At 46.2% G+C, this 20,898-nt stretch overlaps 1 protein-coding gene across 2 annotated transcripts in view; it reads left to right on the top strand.

Annotated features, from left to right (window-relative positions):
- Positions 1 to 20,898, top strand: part of TTYH3 (tweety family member 3) — a 120,595-nt gene that overhangs the window by 73,109 nt on the left and 26,588 nt on the right. For both annotated transcript variants that reach the window (XM_019512969.1, XM_019512968.1), the window contains exons 3-7: positions 7,219 to 7,330; positions 8,136 to 8,356; positions 8,861 to 8,956; positions 11,765 to 11,837; positions 12,235 to 12,310. In XM_019512969.1, coding sequence (XP_019368514.1) covers positions 7,219 to 7,330; positions 8,136 to 8,356; positions 8,861 to 8,956; positions 11,765 to 11,837; positions 12,235 to 12,310 — 578 coding nt within the window. The remainder of the gene's footprint in view (positions 1 to 7,218; positions 7,331 to 8,135; positions 8,357 to 8,860; positions 8,957 to 11,764; positions 11,838 to 12,234; positions 12,311 to 20,898) is intronic.

The following is a 20,898-nucleotide window of genomic DNA, read 5'->3' as shown; positions in this document are numbered from 1 at the left end:
GCAGTAGGACCCAGGGGATTCCTCGGTGGGCTCCTGCAACAGCAGAGCCCTCCCAGCTGAAGCCCGGGGAGGGGCTTATGACCTGAGACCATGTGGCTGCCCCAGTGCAGGAACCTCAGGTAAGGGGGGGAGTAAGGGCAGGGAAGGAGCTGGTGCAGAGCATAGGGAAAAGCAGCCCCTTGCCCACCCTGTGGCCAGCGCTCCCTGCTGCAGCTGTTCGCAGCCCGTGGGGGGCTGTCCTGAGCAGGCACAGGCAGCCCCACGCAGGCTACAAGTGGCTGCAGCATGGGACGGGCAAGGGGTTGTTTTTCCCCCACACTCAACCCCAGCTTGTAACCCGGCCCCACGCTGGCTCTAGGCTCACCCATCGGGGCTGCGCCCCCCACTTGCCGCCCTGGGCAGTGTTTGCTGCTGCTGCGCGCCTGGAGCTCGTGCCGCGGTAGGCTGAGGTGAGGCTGCCACTGCCACCTCTGGGCTGCCCAGCTGCTAAACGTGTGGACCTAAGATGCTGTAGTGTGTGGGTATTTGTGTGCTTGCTGCAGGCTCCTTTCTTTTGAAATATTCAAAAAATGAAAAAATATTCGAAAACTCATGGTGCTCAGGTGAAGCATCTGAAGACTGGAAGAAAGCCAATGTGGTACCCGTCTTCGTGAAAGGGCGGTAAGTAGATCCCAGGAATTACAGGCCAGTCAGCTTGACCGCAATCCCTGGTAAGTTTCTGGAGAAAATTATCAAGGAGACCCTTCTGGATAAGCCGGCTGAGGTCAACATCCTGAGGAATAGCCAGTATGGGTTTGTTGCAGGTAGGTCTTGCCTGACCAATCTCATCTCCCTCTATGACCAGGTGACGTATCACCTGGACAAGGGAGAAGAGATTGACACCCTATATCTGGACTTTCTCATCAACATCTTTTATCAGCGATGTGGACGTTGGTGGCAGAAGCACACTGGCTAAGATTGCCAATGACACCAAACTTTGGGGCATAGCATACACACCTGAATTCAGGCTAGTGATCCAGGCTGACTTGGATAAATTTAGTAAGTGGGTGGATACAAACCTGATGACGTTCAATACTGATAAATGTAAGGTACTCCACCTTGTGTGGGGGGGGACCCATAGCATACTTATAGGCTTGGCAGTGCTACACTTGCTAGCACCACGGCTAAAAGAGGCTTTGGGGGTCATGACTGACCACAAGATGAGCATGAGCCACCAGTGCCATGTCGCAGCTGGTAAAGCAAACAAAACGCTGGCTTGCATCCATAGATGCTTCTCAAGTAAATCTCAGGATGTCATCCTCCCACTGTACTCGGCCCTGGTGAGGCTGCAGCTGGAGTACTGCATCCAGTTCTGGGCTCCACAATTCAGGAAGGATGTGGAGAAGCTTGAGAGAGTCCAGAGGAGAGCCACACACATGATCAGAGGGCAAGAGAATAGGCCTTATGAAGACAGGCTGAAAGCCATGGGACTCTTCAGCCTGGAAAAGCACAGGCTCAGGGGGGACCTGGTGGCTGCTTACAAGTCCATAAGGGGTGTACATCAGGACCTGGGAGAATGTGTTTGTTCACCAGAGCGCCCCAAGGAAAAACAAAGACCATCTATCATAAACTCCTCCAAGACTGCTTTAAGCTGGACATAAGAAAAAATTCTTTACTGTCCAAGCCCCTAAGACATGGAGTAGACTCCCTCCAAAAGTGGTGCAGGCACCTACTCTGGACTCATTCAAGATACGCTTGGATGCTTATCTTGCTTGGATCCTTTGACCCTAGCTGACTTCCTGACCCTGGGGCAGGCAGCTGGACTTGATGATCTTCGAGGTCCCTTCCAGCCCTAACATCTATGAATCCCAGGACTCTAGCTAAGAATCCATTTTAAAACCAACAGAGGTTCCTAGCCCTGTTGCTTCTGATACCAGCTTGCTATTAAATAGCCCATGTTAGAATTGCCCTGTGCTGAATCGGTCTCCACCAATTGCCTTTGTTACCTGGCTGCTTCTTACTTGATGACTTCACCAGATAACTGGACAAGCGAACTCTTAGTTTACAGTTGTTATAACACATGCCGGGTTTGAGCCTTTTGGCCGGACATGGAGCTGTATTTTGTAAAGAATCCCCATATTCTTAGGCTCTGTGGCTGCAACTCAAGGTGCCAACCTAAATGATGGAGTTCAGCAGAGGTCATGGTGCTGAATGAGGCTGGAAGCCAAGATCTGTGCTGTATCAAGGGCGTCATTGGGAGGAAAAGCATACACATAAGTGGTGAAAGACTGCTTTCTCAGATGCCAGAAATAGCACTCTTCCCCCTGATACTGAAGTGCAAGGTGGTAATTAGACAGACAAATTAACATTTCTCCTGAGAACGTGAGGTTTGAAAGGGCTTCCGCTTATGAAGCTCCTGTAATTAAAGATGACTTCGTACAGTTAAATTATTCATTTCCAGAGATGCGTTTTGAACTGGATAGGCTGGGGATTGGACACTCAGAGGCTTTCACACTGTATTTATTTCGCATCCAGAAAGAAATTCTTGTCTCTGCCATCATCCTTTAAGCATCCATCCTGCTCAGCAGGAGATGAGAACCCAGTAGATGTTCCTGTTCTCCATGAACAGATACTTGGCCCTTCTATGCAGGCTTTTGGTCTGTAATCTGGGGTCCCTCCTTGCATTCAAAGTTTTGCAGTGGCTGCAGGCCATTGATTGACAGATTAAGTCAGTTTTGGCATCTTCAGTCTTCTTGGTCCGGTTCCATTTGGCTACTGTATGCAAGTCTTGGGCTTACTGAAACTCCGTGCTAAACTTTAAAGTTTTTTCTCTATCTACCCCCTAAAACACTAGGGGACAGTGGCGTTGACACCCACACAGTCAAATGGTTCACTAACTGGCTGGAGGGCCACACCCAGAGAGTGGTCGTGGACGGGTCATTTTTGACCCGAAGGGATGTGGGCAGTGGGATCCCCAGGGCTTGGTCCTCGGGCCCGCACTGTGCAACATCTTCATCAGTGACTTGGACGAGAGGGTGAAACGCACCCTGTTCAAATTCGCAGGTGACGCTAAGATGTGGGGGGATGTGGGCACGCTAGAAGGGAGGAATAGGCTGCAATTGGACCTAGACAGGTTACAGGGGTGGGTGGATGAGAACAGGATGGGTTTCAACATTGACAAATGCAAGGTGTTTGGGGGGCCAGGGAAGAACCAACACCATACCTACAGGCTGGGGAATTCCCCTCTCGTCAGTGCAGAGGGAGAAAAGGATCTTGGAGTCATCATTGATGCCAAAATTAACATGGGCTGGCAGTGTGGGGACACGGTCAGGAAGGCCAACCACACCTTGTCATGCATCCACAGATGCATCTCAAGCGGGTTCAGGGACATGATCCTCCCCCTCTATGCAGCACGGGTCAGGCCGCAGCTGGAGTACTGCGTCCAGTCCTGGGTGCCACATTTCAAGAGGGATGTGGACAACATGGAGAGGGTCCAGAGGAGGCCACTCGCATGGTCAGGGGGTAGCAGGGCAGGCCCCACGAGGAGAGGCTACGGGACCTGAACCTGTTCAGCCTCCACAAGAGAAGGCTGAGGGGGGATCTAGTGTCCTGTTATAAACTAGTCCGAGGGGACCAGCAGGCATTGGGGGAGTCCCTGTTCCCCCGAGCACTGCCAGGAGTGACCAGGAATAACGGTCACAAGCTGGCAGAGGGTAGATTCAGACTAGACATCAGGAGGCACGACTTCACTGTCAGGGCGGCTAGGATCTAGAACCAACTTCCAAGAGAAGTGGTGCCGGTCCTACCCTGGGGGTCTTTTAAGAGGAGGCTAAATGAACACCTTGCCGGGGTCGTTTGACCCCAGTACTCTTTCCTGCCATGGCAGGGGGTTGGACTTGATGATCTGCTCAGGTCCCTTCCAACCCTACCAACTATGAAACTACCCAGCTTGAGTGCCTGTTTTCTAGGGTCTACAGACTCCCAACTTCTAATGCTATTCTAATCTTACAAAACCATTGGATTCCTTTAATGTTCTCCTAAGCACTTGGAGAACTGTCTCTTTAAATGCAGAGTTGCAGTCATTTAAGTCAAGGGACATAGATTTCTCCCCTCCCCTTCTCCAGCTCTTAATGAAATCAGTGCAAAGGGCTGCTTTGATCCTTTAATGTTATAACCTTGGTATGAGCTAAATTGACAGAAGTTGATCGAGGGATAATTTTAAGATGAAATGAGGTGCTCCTTAACCAGTTTCAACCAAATCTGTGTATAAACCAGTAACACTAAACTGGAGGCTTGAAGCAGCTAACGGACTGAGAGGCAAATAAAAGCAGGAGGTGAAGTATCAACAGCTCCATCTGCTCTCTGCTTTTATTAAGATTTCCTAGTTCCCCTCTGTACCCTCCAGCTGCATCCCCCTGATCTGAGAGAGTTCGTCCCCATGCAGCTCTGAAGGCTTATCCTTGGGAACGCTGAGCTTTCTTCCTGCTATCGTGGCAGGAAAAGAAACCGCGAAGTTGCTGTGAAACTCGCTTCTCTGGAAAGATATCTATTTCAGTGGTTCCTATTAGCAAAGAATGTAAGTACTTGGCCATTGCTCGCTAGCAGTGATGTAATTAGTTCCATACTTAGCCCACAGTGGCTTTGGTGCACGTGACCTGGCTGATTCAGTCTTAATTTGAATGGCTGTATCCTAAATCCTGACACTGAAGGCTTTTTAGTAGTTCCTTCTCAGAGTAATGGTTGTCTTAGGGAGGGAGGGGGCTACTGGAGTGGATACCAGTGCCCTGTGGGAAATGGAGGCTGCAGCAGTGGCTCCAAAATCCTTTGCAGGGTGCCTTTTCTTGGACACGCTGGGTGTGTGAGAGTTGAACAGTTGGCTGCTGGCAGTGAGCAGCCTGTATAAGAAGAGCAGCATGGTGCTTTTAAAACGGGGCTAACATCTGAAGCAAGCAGCTTGTGTTCCAGCCAGAGCACCATTTTCCCCACCCTGCTGACTAACCTACTGCAGCTGTGCTGAGAATACTAAGAGCCCAGACAGCCTATTCTGGCACCTATCTCATCCGTGTGCCAGCATGGCTAATGCTGCTGCAGTTCACCAAAGAACGGTCACTCGGCATATTGCAGGGATCCCATCTGCTGTCTTGCTGTGAAGAGGGGTCTGGCGTTTGCTCTGTGCAGATGACCAAACACAAGCTATATGCTTTCCCCTACTCCAAGGGTGGATGCAGCCTGACTAGGGTTTTCCCAGCTATGTCCTTGGACTGCTGTGCTAGATAGGGGCTGGGTATTGAGGCGTCTTGCAGTGACATGGTTCTGGGATTTTTCTTGTATCCAGAGCACAAGCATCAGCTCTGTAGCCACTTATGACTGAGGCTCTGCCTGGGCTTGTATTTTTTAGCTGTGACAGTAGCTACTATCAAGGGAAGAATCTTTTCTTTGTGTAATTACCAGCTCCATTTGCATTATGAAAATGCTTTTGTGGAACAGTGTTTGTGAGGGAAGGGTGCAGGAGCTGCATCTAGGCTGTAAGTGCCATTTAGAATGACATGCCTCTTACCTTCTTTGAAGCAGCCAAGATGTAGGTTAGCTGCTCCCCCTGTGGAGAAGCCTTTTAACTAAGGATTTTACGAGCCAAGCCCCCAATAATTTATGGAGCTCTTGATTGCTGGGAAAAGCGATAGGTATGATACAGCCTTGGGCAGCTGCTTTGTTTCCAGCATGTGGTCTCTGGTGGTGTTAGCAAGATCAAGTCATGATGCAGCTAACATTAGCTGCATTGTCTTGCTGGTTCCTATGGAAGTGGCGAGACTCGGTGGGGGGGGGCGCGTACCTGAAATAGCAGAGCTGCTAAGAAAGATCCTTGTAAAATGGTTCATACTCTAGACAAAGACCATTCTGACTTCAAGAGAATCCATCATTTCCTAGCAGAGGTGGGAAAGGAGGGGAGGGTATGCTCACTGTCCTTTGAGTACTCCTCTGAAACAAAGGTGCTATGCTGACTTGTCCTGGAGGCTTTGTTTGGATCACTTCCTTCCTGTGCCTCTTGTCAGACTTCCTTTGTGGGGCCACCGGTTGGAGCCTCGTGACTGGCAGGAGGTTGGTGTGAAGATTTTGATGTCTTGTCTTGTTTAAATTTTAAGCACCATCTGCCAAAAGGAAAGCTTGAATTTCATTTCCCCTTCTCAGAAAGACAAAGCCACAAGTCCTGCCCTAATCTCAGTGACATGTGTTCTCCTAGATTAGCTCCATGCCATTTTTCCTTCCCGACTGGTGGATGGGTTTAGAGAGGATTGGAGAAGCCCAGTGGAAGAGGGAACACCAAGTGCTGGTGACATGCTTCCCTAATGGCAGAGAAGAGATGGTATCGACTTGGGGCAAAATCACCTCTGCTGTTTCTCTGACCCATGCCCTGCTCCCCAGGTTTCATAGATTGTGAAGCTCACCCCAGGTTTGGTGACATGACTGGAGAGCAAGTCTTTGACGAGGGCTAGGATCAGATATTGGGAGCCAAAAGTTGTTTTAAAGAATGTAAATATAAGTTCTACTTAATTCTGTTCTCGTTTGGGCACAAGACACCGCCATCTCAAAGCCATAAACCTAACAGCAAAAAGGTTGCTCCTGGAAGACTGGTCAGAGATACTGGGCAGTTTGGCTATTCAGAATAGGGAAGGGGACAAATCAAATGGGGTTGGATAAAAGCGGCAGTGGATATGCACTTGTGGTACGAGGTCCTGAAGACCCCTGTTTTTAATCATAAGGTTTTAGAGCTCTGTATGATGCTTGTCCCCTGTGTGTGTGTGTGTGTGTGTGGCACCTGATTTATGACATGCTGGGGTAGCTTTCAGGAAGGGAACTTGGCTGTTTCCCCTCCTACAATCCATGACTAAGCTGAGATTCCCCTGCTTGTCCTTTAACTAGACCTCATTGCTGAAGCATCAATCAACATGAAGATTTGTATGGGGAGTGCATACGTCTCATCCCATAGGCCCTCAGCAAAGACCTGGGGGTTATGGTTACAGCAGAGAAGACTGAACTGGAGGCTATTTCTCAGGACGGCCACATCTGTTCTGTGTGTTTTCCTGTGTCGATTGGCGAGAGCCTGACACTCTTCCTTCACCTCCCTGGAGCCAGGCTGCTCCTGTGGGAAGCCCTGGTCCGAGGGAGAGATGGGAGTGGCCAGCAGGAACCTGCAATGATGGCTGTGTTATTTGCTAACTGGTCTTTTTTTTTGCTCTTCAGTGCTGGCATTGCTGTTGGCTTCTATGGAAATGGGGAAACCAGCGATGGCATCCACCGGCTTACATACTCACTAAGACATGCTAACCGCACTGTGGCCGGTGTCCAGGACCGGGTAAGCCCAGGGAGGGGCTGTAGCACACAATTGAGGGGTGTGAGTGAAAGAACAGACTCGGGGATTTCCTTGGACTGCCTGCGTCCATCTCTCTGTCCTTTGCTAATCATCAGAAGCGTGCGCCAAACTTTCTCCATTAATGAAAAGATGGTGTTCTCTCCTCACCCTGCCCCCATCTTCATCGCTTCCAAAAATATCAAAGCGAAGGAAATTTTGTTAAACGTAGAAGTAGATCTTTCATGATCGTGTGTGGTTAAAAACAGCTCCTCATTAGCACTACACCACCCCCAGAGAAGGCGGTAGGAGAACAAGCTCCTTTGAGGAAACAGCATAGTTTTAATAGAAATGGCTGTTGCTGTGTCACACTTTACACGTGCAGCTCCTTGTGGATCTCACTTGTTGCTCTGCTGAACCCTTGGGTAGGTTGGTCAGTTTGGAGCAAGGTCTCCAGGTGTGTGGCTAGGAGCCCTGTGCTTTACAGCCCCCTTCCAAAAATTAGGCAAATAAATCTTGTTTAAAAGCAGCCAAGTTGTCCAGCCCTGGTAGTGCTATTCTGGCCCTGTGCCATTGTTTAGTGTGCCTTGCATTTGTTTAAATCCATCTTAAGTGCCAGCTACATTGGAAGTGAAAACTTCATGAATTGTCTCAACTTCTGGAAGAGGCTTGTTTTATAATCTGGAAATCGCCTGTTGTGTTTTGGCAGAGAAGCCTAATCTTCCCTAGCTGTTTGTATGTTCTCCTTCCTAGCCTGGGAGAATGCTGTAAACATTTATTGTGCCGCCTTCTCTGTCTCTTGGATCACTAGGTGCTGGACACGGCAGTGGCCCTGAATCAAACTGTGGAACCCAATCTCCTGGTCCTAGAGGAGATGTTCGCAAAACAAACAGATTACCTGCATGTTGTCCAGAAACTCCAGGGCCTCTTGGATGACCTGGTCAGGCAAACCACTGAGATCCCATTCTGGAAAAATGAAGAATTGTCATTAGAGGACCTGGCCACTCGGGTTGATCTGTATGACTGGTACAGGTGAGTAGCATGGCTTACTGCCCACTTTGCTTGTGAGCGTCTGTTTGTTCTGAACTAGTAGTACTGTAGCTGCCTTAATGCGAGTGCAGTCTGTATGCAGCAGTGCACTCTGGTAATGCTGCTTCCAGTTCCAGAGGCAGTGTACCCAGACCAGGTGCAGCATACCTCAGCATGGTGTGACCTGGTACTCTAATGGGATGGGATAAGGAAATCTATAGTGTCCAGTTGTAAAGAAAGGGTTTTTAACTTTAAAGTAGGACTGGGGACTGTTTTTGAACAGGTGAATGCTTGGGTCATTCTTGCATACCGTCATTTGCTTGGACTTCAGCCAGCTGCAAAGAGCTCCTTGGGGATTAGTCACTAGAGCTTTTCATTAGTAGCGAATCCTACTTGTTAAGCTTTGGAGCTGGAGGGCCAAGGCTTTTTTTTTTTTTTCCTCTTCTTATGTTTCCTCAGATGCCAGTTCTCCTTTTTCTAACCATCTTTTGTTTCTATTTGCTGCAGGTGGCTAGGATACCTGGGCCTACTTCTGTTCCATGTCCTGATCTGTTTGCTGGTGCTCTTTGGGCTAATTAGGAACTCCAGAGCCATTCTTATGGGGTAAGTCCTGAACTAGACAGTACTTTATGGAAGAGCAGCAGAACATTAACACCTGCTGATTTAATCCTAAGGACTTCAGTTAGATGCCCTTGTGGGCTTTTGAGCAGTAGTAAACTCTTCATGTGCTTGCCACTTAATTGGGAGAGTCTCCATGTGGCCTCTGGGATCCATTTGCAAGAAGATATTTCATCAGTAAGACACGGTTGGTATGTTGATTTTGCAGTCAGCTGTCAGGTCAAGAAGATGAAACTCACTCCACTAACAGTGAACTTGATATCGCATAAGTAGCAATGGGAGCCTCTGCGTAGTTCACTTACCTTTTGGTTTGAAAGCATGGGAAAAAATCACCTTGAAGGAAGACCTTTCTTGACATTTTAAAATGGTTGTTGAATTCAGGACTTGCCTAATGCTCTTGATGATTGGTTTGGTTTTTTTTTTTTTAATTACATCATTAAGTGAGCCTAACACTTGAGACGTGAATGATAATTGTGACATCGAAACATACTGTATTTTATTTGGCCTAGGCTTTACCACCTGGGAAAATACAACACAACCAATGGCTTTCACAACTCGGAAGGAGCAGCCATGTAGTCATGGGGTAGAACTAATAAGGCAGAGCAACTTTGTTTTCATGTGCACCCTGCATGTTACTATGCTGGAGGCACTATTGCAATAAAACCCTATTCCCCTGGCTGTTCTGTGGCACAGTTTTTATTTTTGCACTTGTGCCTTAGGACCCTGTTGTATCATGAACACTTGATTAAATGGCCTTACCAAGAGGCTGTTGTGTTTATAACACAACACCCCAGCATGGTGATAATTGCAATGTATATGGAGCCTCTATTTATCTGCCAGATGACTTCATACCTGGCAGGTTACAAGGACAAAAGTCCAAATGCATGCACAGATGGTGAACCCACAGTTTAAATTAGAACTTTGCCCTTTATTAGCCAGAGTTTCCAATTAAGGCATTCCCCAAAGGAAATGCATTGGATAAAGAACCCCAGTGTTTCGCAGCCAAGCTAGATGGTGAAATGCCAGTTTCAGATCTCTTTGCCAAACAATCAGCTACTGACCCAGTCATCTTCATTTAAAGAGAAACAACAACTGCTCCATATTGAGTGGCTTGCCATGCTCAGCCAAAAGGCACCGAGCTGCACTGTTCTTATGTTACAATACAGTATAACATTGCTAATCTGCAAACCTGGTAATTGTCACATTCGCTTGGGAAAGCAAGGCAAAATGTCCAGAGACTTGAATAGCAAGGGAGCTGTAGAGGTCTTGTGCTGAGGCTTTCTTATGTGAAATGCACACTTCAGGTAATAGAATGTAAAGACTCAGAATTAGAGCTTTTCAAAATAAAGGAATTATTGGTGCCCGATTAATAGGTACACTTTTATATGACTCGATAGACCAGATTACAACATGTAGTAAACTCTGTTGGAGCTTCTAGCTGTTAATGTGATTTCAATAAAGAACTACTTCCTACATATATGTTCTGTACATAAGAAATGATATTCTTTCCATGCTTTGCTTCCCAGATGAATCTGTTGTTTTAGGCTTAATTTTTGAATAAGTATCTCACTTGTGAAAACTCCTTTTGTCACTGCAAGCTGTTGCACTCTGTTCACTCTAAGTCATCCCAGAGACCTGGATTTTGCAGTGTGAGGTGACTGGTTTTATGATTGCCAACCTTTCCTCTTCTCTCCTTGACTTCCCTGAGGTTTTATGCCAGCTATAAAGGGAATTGGCTGGTAGTGGGCAGAACCTGCTAGCTGTATCAGGTGATTTTTCTCCTGGTGTGGTGTTTCAATACCTGGGTTGATGACGAGACTTGTGTATCGTGATCCTGAAAAATCTGCAATTTGGTCTTTCAGCATTCTGCTTCTGCTGCTTTTTAGAAATGGGGGTTTTCTAATGAATATGTTCTGCAGTACACTATACGTGCTTTTTATTTTTTCTCTCTCCTGAGCTCTGGAAAAGTGTGATACTGCCAGTTGGTCTGTGTACATAGCTCAGGTGAGCAGAGTGCTTGGATAGGTCAGCTGAGTAGTTGGCTATCTGGTAGAACTGCTTGTGGTATGAAAATATAGGTCTGGGTGTCTTTAGCAGCATTTGGCTTGTATAAATATCAAGGTCCTTCCCAGAAGTTGACTTCTTTCTGCCACTTTCACTTTCATGAGCAGGTATCCTTTTCATTAGCTGTCATGATTGAAATTGAAGGCTTTTGGAGAGGGTCCATCAGGCTTCCTGGCTTGCAACTCTGTCTCCTTTAGAAAAAACAAAACCAAAAAAACCCAATCTTTTAAAAAAAACAAAACAAATCCTATCTTCCTGTTACATCCCTTTTGTCATCGGATGCCAGAATGGCTACAAATCTGGGGAGCTGTCTTCCTAAAGAAAGAACAGGTATAGCATGAAGGGCCTTGTTTCTTTGCTTCTGTACTAAGTCTGGCCTCTTCTGCTAGGAACAGGATCTAAACCTCTCTAAGCTCAGTTAAATGTGTCTTCATTTACATGTATAGAATCGGGGAGTAACATCTCTAGGCCCTGCTGACCTGGGCTGCCTCGGTGTTGCTTGTATGAGTTGGGTCTGCTTGTCTGCAGCCTCTGTCTTTTGCAAAATGTTTGCATGTAAGAAGCTAAACTCTTTCCACATTACCAACCAGTTCTCATTTGCTTAACTGGCAACTTCTCCTTTTTGGTTTATAGCTTTTGATCCCCAAATAATAAAAATCCTTGTTAAAGCATCTAGGTACTTGAACTAGTGCCAGTACATATGCCATCTGTCTCTTCTTTCTTTTGCAGGGTCTGCTTTCTAGGAGTGTTTGCCCTGATTGTTAGCTGGGGATCCTTGGGCTTGGAACTGGCTGTTGCTGTGGTAAGTGGTGCTCTGATCCAGATTTCATGCACCCTTTTCTGCAGATGTACCAGATATGGGAATAAGTACATGCTATGCTGTGCCTTTTTATTAGGCGTTTTAAGTAGCTGTCGTGACAGGACACGTGGAGTGGATAAGATGGTCTCTTTACATGGTGGAGTTTCCTAGCAGTCTCCCTACTCTGCTCTGTTCCAAGGCTTGGTGATAGACCTATAGGAACTGTTCCCAGGGGGTGGCTCGTATGCTAGACTTCTGCAGTCTGCATTATGGACCGACAACCCCCCCTGCCACCTTGGGAGCCTAGAACCCAGGATTCTCTTATGCAGCCCAGCAGCATCTTCCCTGTAGCTCCAGCGTGTTTTAATTTATTCCCTTCAACTTTGCTGTTCCTCTCTAGGGCTCCAGTGACTTCTGTGTGAATCCAGATGTCTATGTCTCCAAAGTGGTGGAAGATCATGCAGTGCTTAGTACTGGTAAGTGCTGTTGTTGGGACTGGCTTGAAGACATGCTGAGCTGTAGGAGTGGCTGGGCGGAAAGGTGGAGGAGTTTGATTTGAAACCCGAAGCAGAGTTTGGAAACTAGAAATGGCAATAAAATGGGCAAAGCAGACGTGTTCGAAGGTCAGGAGAGCCAAAATACTAGAGACCGTTTTCCCCCAAAGGATTTTCTAATGGACAGAAACATAGTTTCAGCTCTCCTTTCTGGGAATTGGTTTTCTTTTACCTCTGCATGGCAATAGCTTGTAACGGGGGTGGAGGCAGTAGAAATCCAGGAATGCAGAGTTATTTATGAAGTCAGGGTTTCTTCAAACTGCTCTTAGCTGACTTACTTTCTGGACTCCAAGATTTATTTTTTTTTTAAATGAAGATTCTTGTTCTTCTGGTTGTGAATGGAAATGGGATTCTTCCCCCCCCCCCCCACCAATTCAGCAACTAAATGGACTGAAACAGTCCATATTAATTTCCCCATGCCTCAAAATGATGCGTTTAATCTTTATCCCTTTTGTTCACCACCTTAGTACTGCTACTTATATCAGAATAATTCCAAACAGTCTGCTTTATTCTGCAGTGGGGCTATTCCATTTATCTAAAAGGATTTTCCAGAGAAATAAGGCTGCATCAAACATGGAAATGGCTGCCTTTTCCAATATTTTAATCATTTGGTTACTTAAATCTGTGTTCTGGCAAGAGTGGTGTTAAAACCAGATTGCATCCAGAACTCTATGGGGTAACAAATATTCTTATACAGCTTTTCCTACCTAATTCTCATCTGCCTTTAAAATACAAAGGCATGGCTAAGTAGAATAGAAAGCAAAGATTAAAATTGGTTTTGCCCTTCTCAGGCATTCCCCCAATTCTGCAGTCAGTCCTTCCTGACATTACATTATTAGCTACTGAAATAGGTTTTCCTGACTTCAGGTCATTGCATAAATCTGCGCACGTGTGTGTTTTTTTTTTTTTTATTTAAACTCCTGTTGCCCTGGGAAGTCTGAACTCTCTTCTGTATTATGTTTAATAGCAGAACATCTGAGCTTGCTCCTTATGAAGCAGTCCAGAAGCCTCTTGTCCAAATCATGTACTGACTAACTATTCTGGGACTGTTAGTCCTCAGCTTAGATTTAAGAATAAGGTGAAATGAGTGGCATCTCCTGCCTGGGACTGAATAGGGAAATGTCCTCATTGTATCCCTGCCACTCAGTGGAGGCTCAGTACCCAGTAGAGGAACACTATTAAGAACGTCTGCTGCAGACTGTTCAGTTGGCAGGTGGCTTTCATTGGAATCTGAAGAAGTAGGTTATTTTAAGTGCCAACTGACATTGTTGGTAAAGCAGCATAAAATGAAGTCATTTTTTTCACCTGTAATATCTTATCTTCTATGTTATGAGCAAACACAACTTCGGGAGAGCCTTATGGTGTGCATTGCAAGGAAAGCTATTTGGAACTAGGGTTGCTCTGCTTCTCATTTCCTGGGCTATTAACGATTCTTTTAAAGATCTAAATGCCAACTTTGTCTCTTGGTGCTTTAGATTGCTATTGTCCAGTCTTGGCTGCTTGCTTTGAAGCTGATAGGGAATCAAACAATGGTGTAGCAGGACAGGCAGAGACCTGAGGCAAAAATGTTTGCGTGAAAGTATGAAGAATGGAGCATTGAGCAGTATTTATGGGTTAACATTCCTACCTGCAGGCTTATCATTGGAAAGCCTTGTGTATCGGCTTCCTGGAAAGGAGGGGAGGGAGTCGAGCAGCTTTGCATATAGATGCCTTTTATTGTAAAGAGATGTGATGTGATTTAGGCCTGAGCAAGATGAGAATTTCCCCTCCCTTGGAGATGACTAGAATTTGACTTGAGACACCAGCAGCTGCTCTTTGTTTTCACTGAAAAACCCAATAAGTGAATGGGGAGGGGAGCAGGGGGATATTTCTTCCGGACTGACCACTGATGTCAGCTGCATGTAATTACAGCTCAGTACCTTGAGCCAGATCAATAGTGTGTTGGCAGTGATAAAAGGTAACCCTGAAAAACCAGAGGAGCTGTCTTTTCCCAAGGCACGTGCAATACATTGCTTGATTTGGGGCTTGTTTTTCCTAAGCATTGCTTGGAAGATTAATGGCCACTCCAACTCATGCATAAAGTTTCCTGTTCTCTTGCTCATCTGCTGGGATGAGAGAGCACCTCGGATATGAGGCTGTGCCTATTGGCACAATGGTAGCCACCGTCTTAGCTGTGATGCCCTATCTAGCTCTGCACAGGAGGAACTGCAGGCTTGGGTATGAGGCTGAGGTTAAAGGGTGGGCCATTCTCTTATAGGTCAGTAGGAGATCTGCTTATGCCCATGAGAGGTGGATGTGAGTGCTGATTTAATTGCTGCAAGTTAGTAGTCTTCTATGAGGTTACCATTATAATATTATATCCCATTTCTTGGGGGAAAACTGGGTTAGCAGCTCTTTGCCTTACTGTCTAATGCATCAAGCTCCTGAGCTGGAAGTAGATTTATGATATGAGGGAGCCAGTACTGGCTTTGCAGGGTCCATTTTAAATGTAGTAACAGCAGGTGGTGGAGGGAGGCAGGGGACCATCAGCTCAAAGCTGGAGTCTAGTCATTTAGTGTGTCTCCTTTTCCCTCCCCCCAGTAATTTTCTTAGAAAAATATAAACACTGCAGCCAACAAGACATTTTTAAATAAACACAACTGTTATTACCACCGATGTTCAGCAAAAGGAATGCAAACATGTCTCTGCTTTTCAGTTCTGTGGGTATTATTTTTTCCCTGTTCAAGAATTTTTTGACAGTTGTGGCAGGGGTAGAATAATAGGTGCATGTTAGATATGTGCTGTATGGAACAATTCCTGGAGCACCACATAAAGGCACAACTTCAATAATGCCTCCAAGGACATCAGCCCCATTGGGTAGATGAAGTCAGTCTTTCATCAAATGCCTTGAAAATGCATGACGTTTTTAAGAACAGGGCTGTGCAATTTCTGGGAGGCCCTGTGGAGACCCCAGCTGGCATTGCCGCATGAGCAATGGGCAGAGTGGTGACTAAGTAGCACACCCTAGGCTGGATGTTTTAATTTCTTGTGGGCTGTGTGTGGCCTGTGGCTGCTAGTTGGATAGTCCTGCTCTAAGAATATGATTTTTTCAAATGGTTGAAATGCCTTGTGTGCTATATTCAGAACGGGGGACGGGTATAGTCAAATGTTGCTTTAATGGGAAAAAATTCCACATCCGCAAGATGGGGAAGAATTTTATCAATTTTTTTTGTACTAAATGTAAAGGCAAAGACAACCCTTGCCTGGAGTGCCTTGTCTACTTATCCAGGTGGCTTACTATGTACTGCTGCTAATGATGGTAGGAAAATCTGCACCTCCCCTCCCCCAAAAGAAAGGTAACTTTAGTTTTATCATATTCTTTCTCTACTTTCTCTGCCTATTTACTTTCTCCATTCAGAGTTGAAAGAAGTTTTTGGGTACCAGTGGGTTTTTATCAGCCTTACAAGTTTGAATCCTGGTGTTGCCCTAGAAACATCCCATCTCTTTGGCTGATGGCTAGAAGAGGCTTCTTTCTGAGCGTAGTGCTACACCTAAATTAGTATCTCGGTAATGCAAGGACACCCAGCTTTCCTGCCAGTCAAGGGCTTTGGATGTTGCAGCATAGTGCTTCTAGTTGTGCTGGTCTCACAGTGAAACTGTGTCTGCATGACCTGGGTTTGTGCCCCTGATGCAACAGTTTTGTGTGTAGCTTATGGGTGGTTTCTAGGAGAAAGGGAAAGGAAGTTGGGTAGCAGAGTAGAAATCCCTTTTTCATTGGCTTTCTATTATTTTAATCACTGTTTTCAGATCCAAGCAGAGCTAATAGCTTTGGGGAGTAATCTGATTAAATGTATGATTATCATCATGACTTCTTAGCTAGGGAGGAGGAGACCTTCTGTTTTTGTACTATGCCTATGTTGTGGGAAGAAAAATCAAGATCCAGAATGCTTTCATGCAAAGTTCGTGGAGGAGGAGAGTGACTCGTAAATGATTTTGGGAAAGGCTGATGTACACACACAACTTGCCCAGTATTCATTAACTCAGATAAAGCCAATGAAGTTGAACACTGACAGAATAATCATCTCCTGCTGCTTGTAAAATGCTGCTGTGCTGCCAAGATGTTTATTTTCAAAGCAGGAGGCCATCTTCGAGTCCTGCTTGTTTTCACTGATATTGTGTTATTACCAAATGATTTCTTTGATAACATTACATGGAAAGGCACAATCTGCTTAGGCAACAGGAAGACAGGTTTCAAGATGCAGCTTTCCAGTAAGAGGGACAGAAAGCAGCTTATCTGAGGGACCACATGGCCCAGGGGGTGAGTAGTGAAGCCTTTCATCTCAAATCCAGCCAACTTGGGCACTGCCTGGAAGCTGTTACTGCCTGGTTGATCAGCAGCCTGTGAAGTGATCCAGCCTCAGCCAATTAGAAGCGGCCAGGTGTTCATGTCACACAAACCATCCAAATTGGCTTCTTATTGACTTTTTCAGTTCAGAAGCCAAGAATTGAATGAGCCAGGCAGACTGAACTCCTCTCTCCTTCACTGAAATGATTTTCTGCAGGTTAGGGTTGAGATGCGATTGCAGAGCCATGGGCCATCATCTTTGAAAACTCATGGCGATCAGTAGAGGTCCTGGATGATTGGAAATGGGCAAATATAGTCCCCTATGTAACAAAGAGAAAAAGAAGGATCCAGGGAACTACAGACCAGTCAGCCTCACCTCAGTCCCTGGAAAAATCATGGAGCAGATCCTCAAGGAATCCATTTGTAAGCACTTGGAGGAGAAAAAGATGACCTTTTTTTTTTTTAAAGGAAAAGTCAGCCTGGATTCACCAGGGGCAAGTCATGCCTGGCCAACCTGATTTGCCTTTTATGATGAGACGACTGTCTCTGTGGATGTGGTGTACCTTGATTTTTAGTGAGGCTTTTGATGCGATCTCCAACAACATTTTCGCAGGCAAGCTGAGGAAGTATGGGCTGGATGAATGGACTGTGGTGGATAGAAAACTAGCTAGTTGGCTGCCAGTATCAAGTGGAGGGCTCCAGGGGTAAGTCCTGGGGTTGGTTTTGTTCAATGTCTTCTTCAACGGCCTGGAAGATGGCATAGAGCACACCCTCAGCAAGTCTGCAGATGACGCCAAGCTGGAAGAAGTAGTACATATGCTGGAGGGTAGGGCTAGGATTCGGAGTTACTTACACAAATTGGAGAATTGGGCCAAAAGAAATCAATGAAGTTCATTAAGGACAAGTGCAAAGTCCTGCGCTTAGGACAGAACAATCACTGGTACAGGCTGGGGCTGACTGGCTGGGCAGCAGCTCTGCAGAAAAGGACCTGGGGTGATGGTAGACAATAAGCTGAACATGAGCCAGCAGTGTGCCCTTATTGCAAAGAAGGCTAACAGCATCCTGGGCTGCATTGGTAGGTGTGTTGCCAGCAGGTCAAGGGAAGTGATTATTCCCCTCTATTCAGCACTGGTGAGGCCACATCTGGAGAACTGTGTTCAGTTTTGGGGCCCCCACTACAGAAAGGACTTGAACCAATTGGAGAGAGTCTAGTGGAGGGCAACAAAAATGGTTTGGGGGCTGGGAGACGTGACTTGTGAGGAAACTGGGCTTATTTAGTCTAGAGAAGAGAAGATTGAGAAGGGACTTAATTAGCAGCCTTCAACTCCCTGAAGTGGGGTTTGAAAGAAGATGGACTTGGACTGCTCTCAGTGGTGGCAGATGACAGAACAAGGAGCAATGGTTTCAAGTTGCAGCAAGGGAAGCTTAGGTTGGATATTAGGAAGAATTTTCTCCCAAGGAGGGTAGTAAAGCCCTGGAACAGGTTACCCAGAAAGGGGGTGGAAGCTCCATCCTTGGAGGCTTTCAAAACCTGGCTAGACAAAGCTTTGACTGAGATGATTTAGGTGGGGCTGGTCCTGCTTTGAGCAGGGGGGGTGGACTAGATGTGACCTCCCTGAGGCCCCTTCCAACCCTCCCTTTCTATGATTCTGTGCATGGATGGGGGATGTGGCAGTCTTCCTGGCCAGTGCCTGTGTTTGTAGATTCAAATCCTCTTCATTTAGAGCAAAACAACAACTGCTCCATATTGAGTAGCTTGCCATGCTCAGCCAACAGGCACTGAGCTGCACTGTCCTTATTATACAGTACAGTATAACCTCTGTGAACTCCATACAGTGTGATCTACATGGTATTTTTCCCCCAAGCATCTGAACGTTCCTGTGAGTGTAGAAATGAGACTTCATGATTTCCTTGTATTTTTGATTGTTAGACACTTTTTAGGGAAGTTAAACAGCAGACTGGCTGACGCTTCACTTTCTGTCCTGTCCCCAAGAGTTGAAGCCTAATTTGCCTTGCTTTTCTCCTCTGCCTGAGTAGGGGTGAAGTATGAAATATTTAAATTTGAATGAAGTGGCCTGGAAAAATCTCCCTCTTCCTGTCAACCTGTACTCCAAGAAGGTGGGCCAGTTGGTGGAGAGTATGGGAAGGTGCTCGGACAATAGGAACTCTTTTTCTCTCCAATTTTGATATCCCTACTGGGATTTTAACTGTTCACAACAACCGAATACCAGGGAGATGGTGCATCTTGCTTGTAAAGCCTTTGGGGTGCAGTGTGTGAAATGCATATTGGTTAGGAGTCCAGTCAGGTAAGCGTGAGCACTGGCTTGGAAGACTTATGGCATGCCTTTTGGGCAAAGCTTTATATTTTAAATCTGTGTCCTTTTGTAAAGCTGTCTGCTTTCCACCATATTGGATTTCTGCTGCTTTTCAGGCACCTCTGTAATGGAGGCTACTGTGTCATGTCCATGCTGTGCTGTTTGGGAACCGGGAGGCTTCCTTCCGTGCTTGCAGAAGTGAAAAATGCAATTCAGCAACTGAAACTGCCTTTGCTGCTCGTCATCAGTTTTACTTCCTTGCTAGGAAAAACAGATTTGGCAAAAATAAACAAATAGATGAAAGGATTTCAAATGGATGTTCTTCATCAGATGGTTCCTTCGCCTTATTTCTGCTCCAGCTCTCTCTGCTGTGATGGAAACTGGGTCAGGAGGATTGGTGCTAGCAGCCGCAGGCAGGCATGGCAGCTGTGTGCATGACCCCAGCCTCTCACGTTGATCTCTCTAAAGGATGGTTTCAGAAACCAGCTCTTGACATTAGGAATTGGTTGTGCAGAATTGCAGACTGGAGGAATAAAAACCATTTTACTGTTCTACTCTGCTCTTGGGAATAGGGACTTTTGAGAGGCAGTAGAGTGGCCATCATTGGGCTGTACCTTGGACAGAGGTGTCCAGCTGAGAAATCAGCCTTTGTCCAAACTTTCTTCTCCAGTGTAAAGACAGTAATTCCCTTCCCACCTTGCTAGTTTATTTCCATCATAGAGGGCATGTAGGGGGTAGGCTAGGAGGCATATGGTAATGTTTCTCTTCCACTGGTAAAGTGGAATTAAGGTCCTTATGCAATTCCCAGCATAATTAAGCTAGGGCTCCAGCTTGCCCTGGAGTGGATCAGGGAGCTGTAAAGCAGGCTCTCTGGCAAGCTTCCCTGCTGCTTTCCTGCAGTACAGCTGGGCACAGCACAGAGAAGTCACTTTGATGTTCACTGCTGGCCAAATGGATGTGGCTGCCTTAAAAAAATACACATCACATGTGGAGTTTCTGACTCACCTGGAGGTTCTGATTCTGCATCAGCTAATGGCTTTTGATTTTGCAGTTTGGGAGCTGGGAAGGAAGTGGGAGTTTTTGAACAGAGCCTAATCGTGGCATTACTTAAAGCCAATATGCTTTGGTCAATAGCCCAAAAATTCGTTCTTGATTTTTATTTTATTTATTTATTTATTTATTTATTTTTTTGTGGACCATGGGCCAGGCATCAAATTGAGGTAGTTGGGTTGTGTCATCCTGCACAACTTAATGCTGTTGTCTCTCTCTCAGTACCTGTGCTGTTTCTTGCAACAGATGATGTATTTGGCACTTACTTGGGCTAAGATCTGTTAGTACAGGTAGCCTGGAACAAGCGATTCCTTACTTGGATCACAGTAATTTGGCTCAAGGGACCACAGTCTAGGCAGAGTCCACTTGTGGCATGACCGGTTGAGTAGCCTGCCCTGCCCTCTTATATGCCTAGATTTTACTAATTGCCATTCAATGGCTCAGTTGATCTGTAGACATAAGTCATCCCAGAGATGACTTGGAACTAGCTAGTCATCCCAGCTAGCTCCCTCAACACCCTGGGGTGGAGAGCATCCGGACCCACTGACTTGAACGCGTCCAGCCCCTCCAGAAGCTCTCTAACCCGGTCCTCCCCAACCTGAGGTCTGAAGGCGATCCCCTCGAGTCCGGCTTCTATCACAGCAGGGAAGTCCTGGTCCCTGCACAAGAAAACGGAGGTGAAGAATTGGTTAAAGAGGTCCGCTTTCTCCTCTGACGCAACCACCAGATTGCCCAGCGTATCCTGCAGGGGTCCCACATTACCCGGCGCCTTCTTCATCCTCCCAATATATTTGAAAAAGGACTTTTTGTTATCCTTAATC

Source organism: Gavialis gangeticus, unplaced genomic scaffold (assembly GCF_001723915.1).
Source record: "Gavialis gangeticus isolate Ggan-Ray unplaced genomic scaffold, GavGan_comp1, whole genome shotgun sequence".
NCBI lineage: Eukaryota > Metazoa > Chordata > Crocodylia > Gavialidae > Gavialis > Gavialis gangeticus.
Note: the sequence above shows the minus strand (reverse complement) of the source record. Positions and strands in the feature narration are given on the sequence as shown.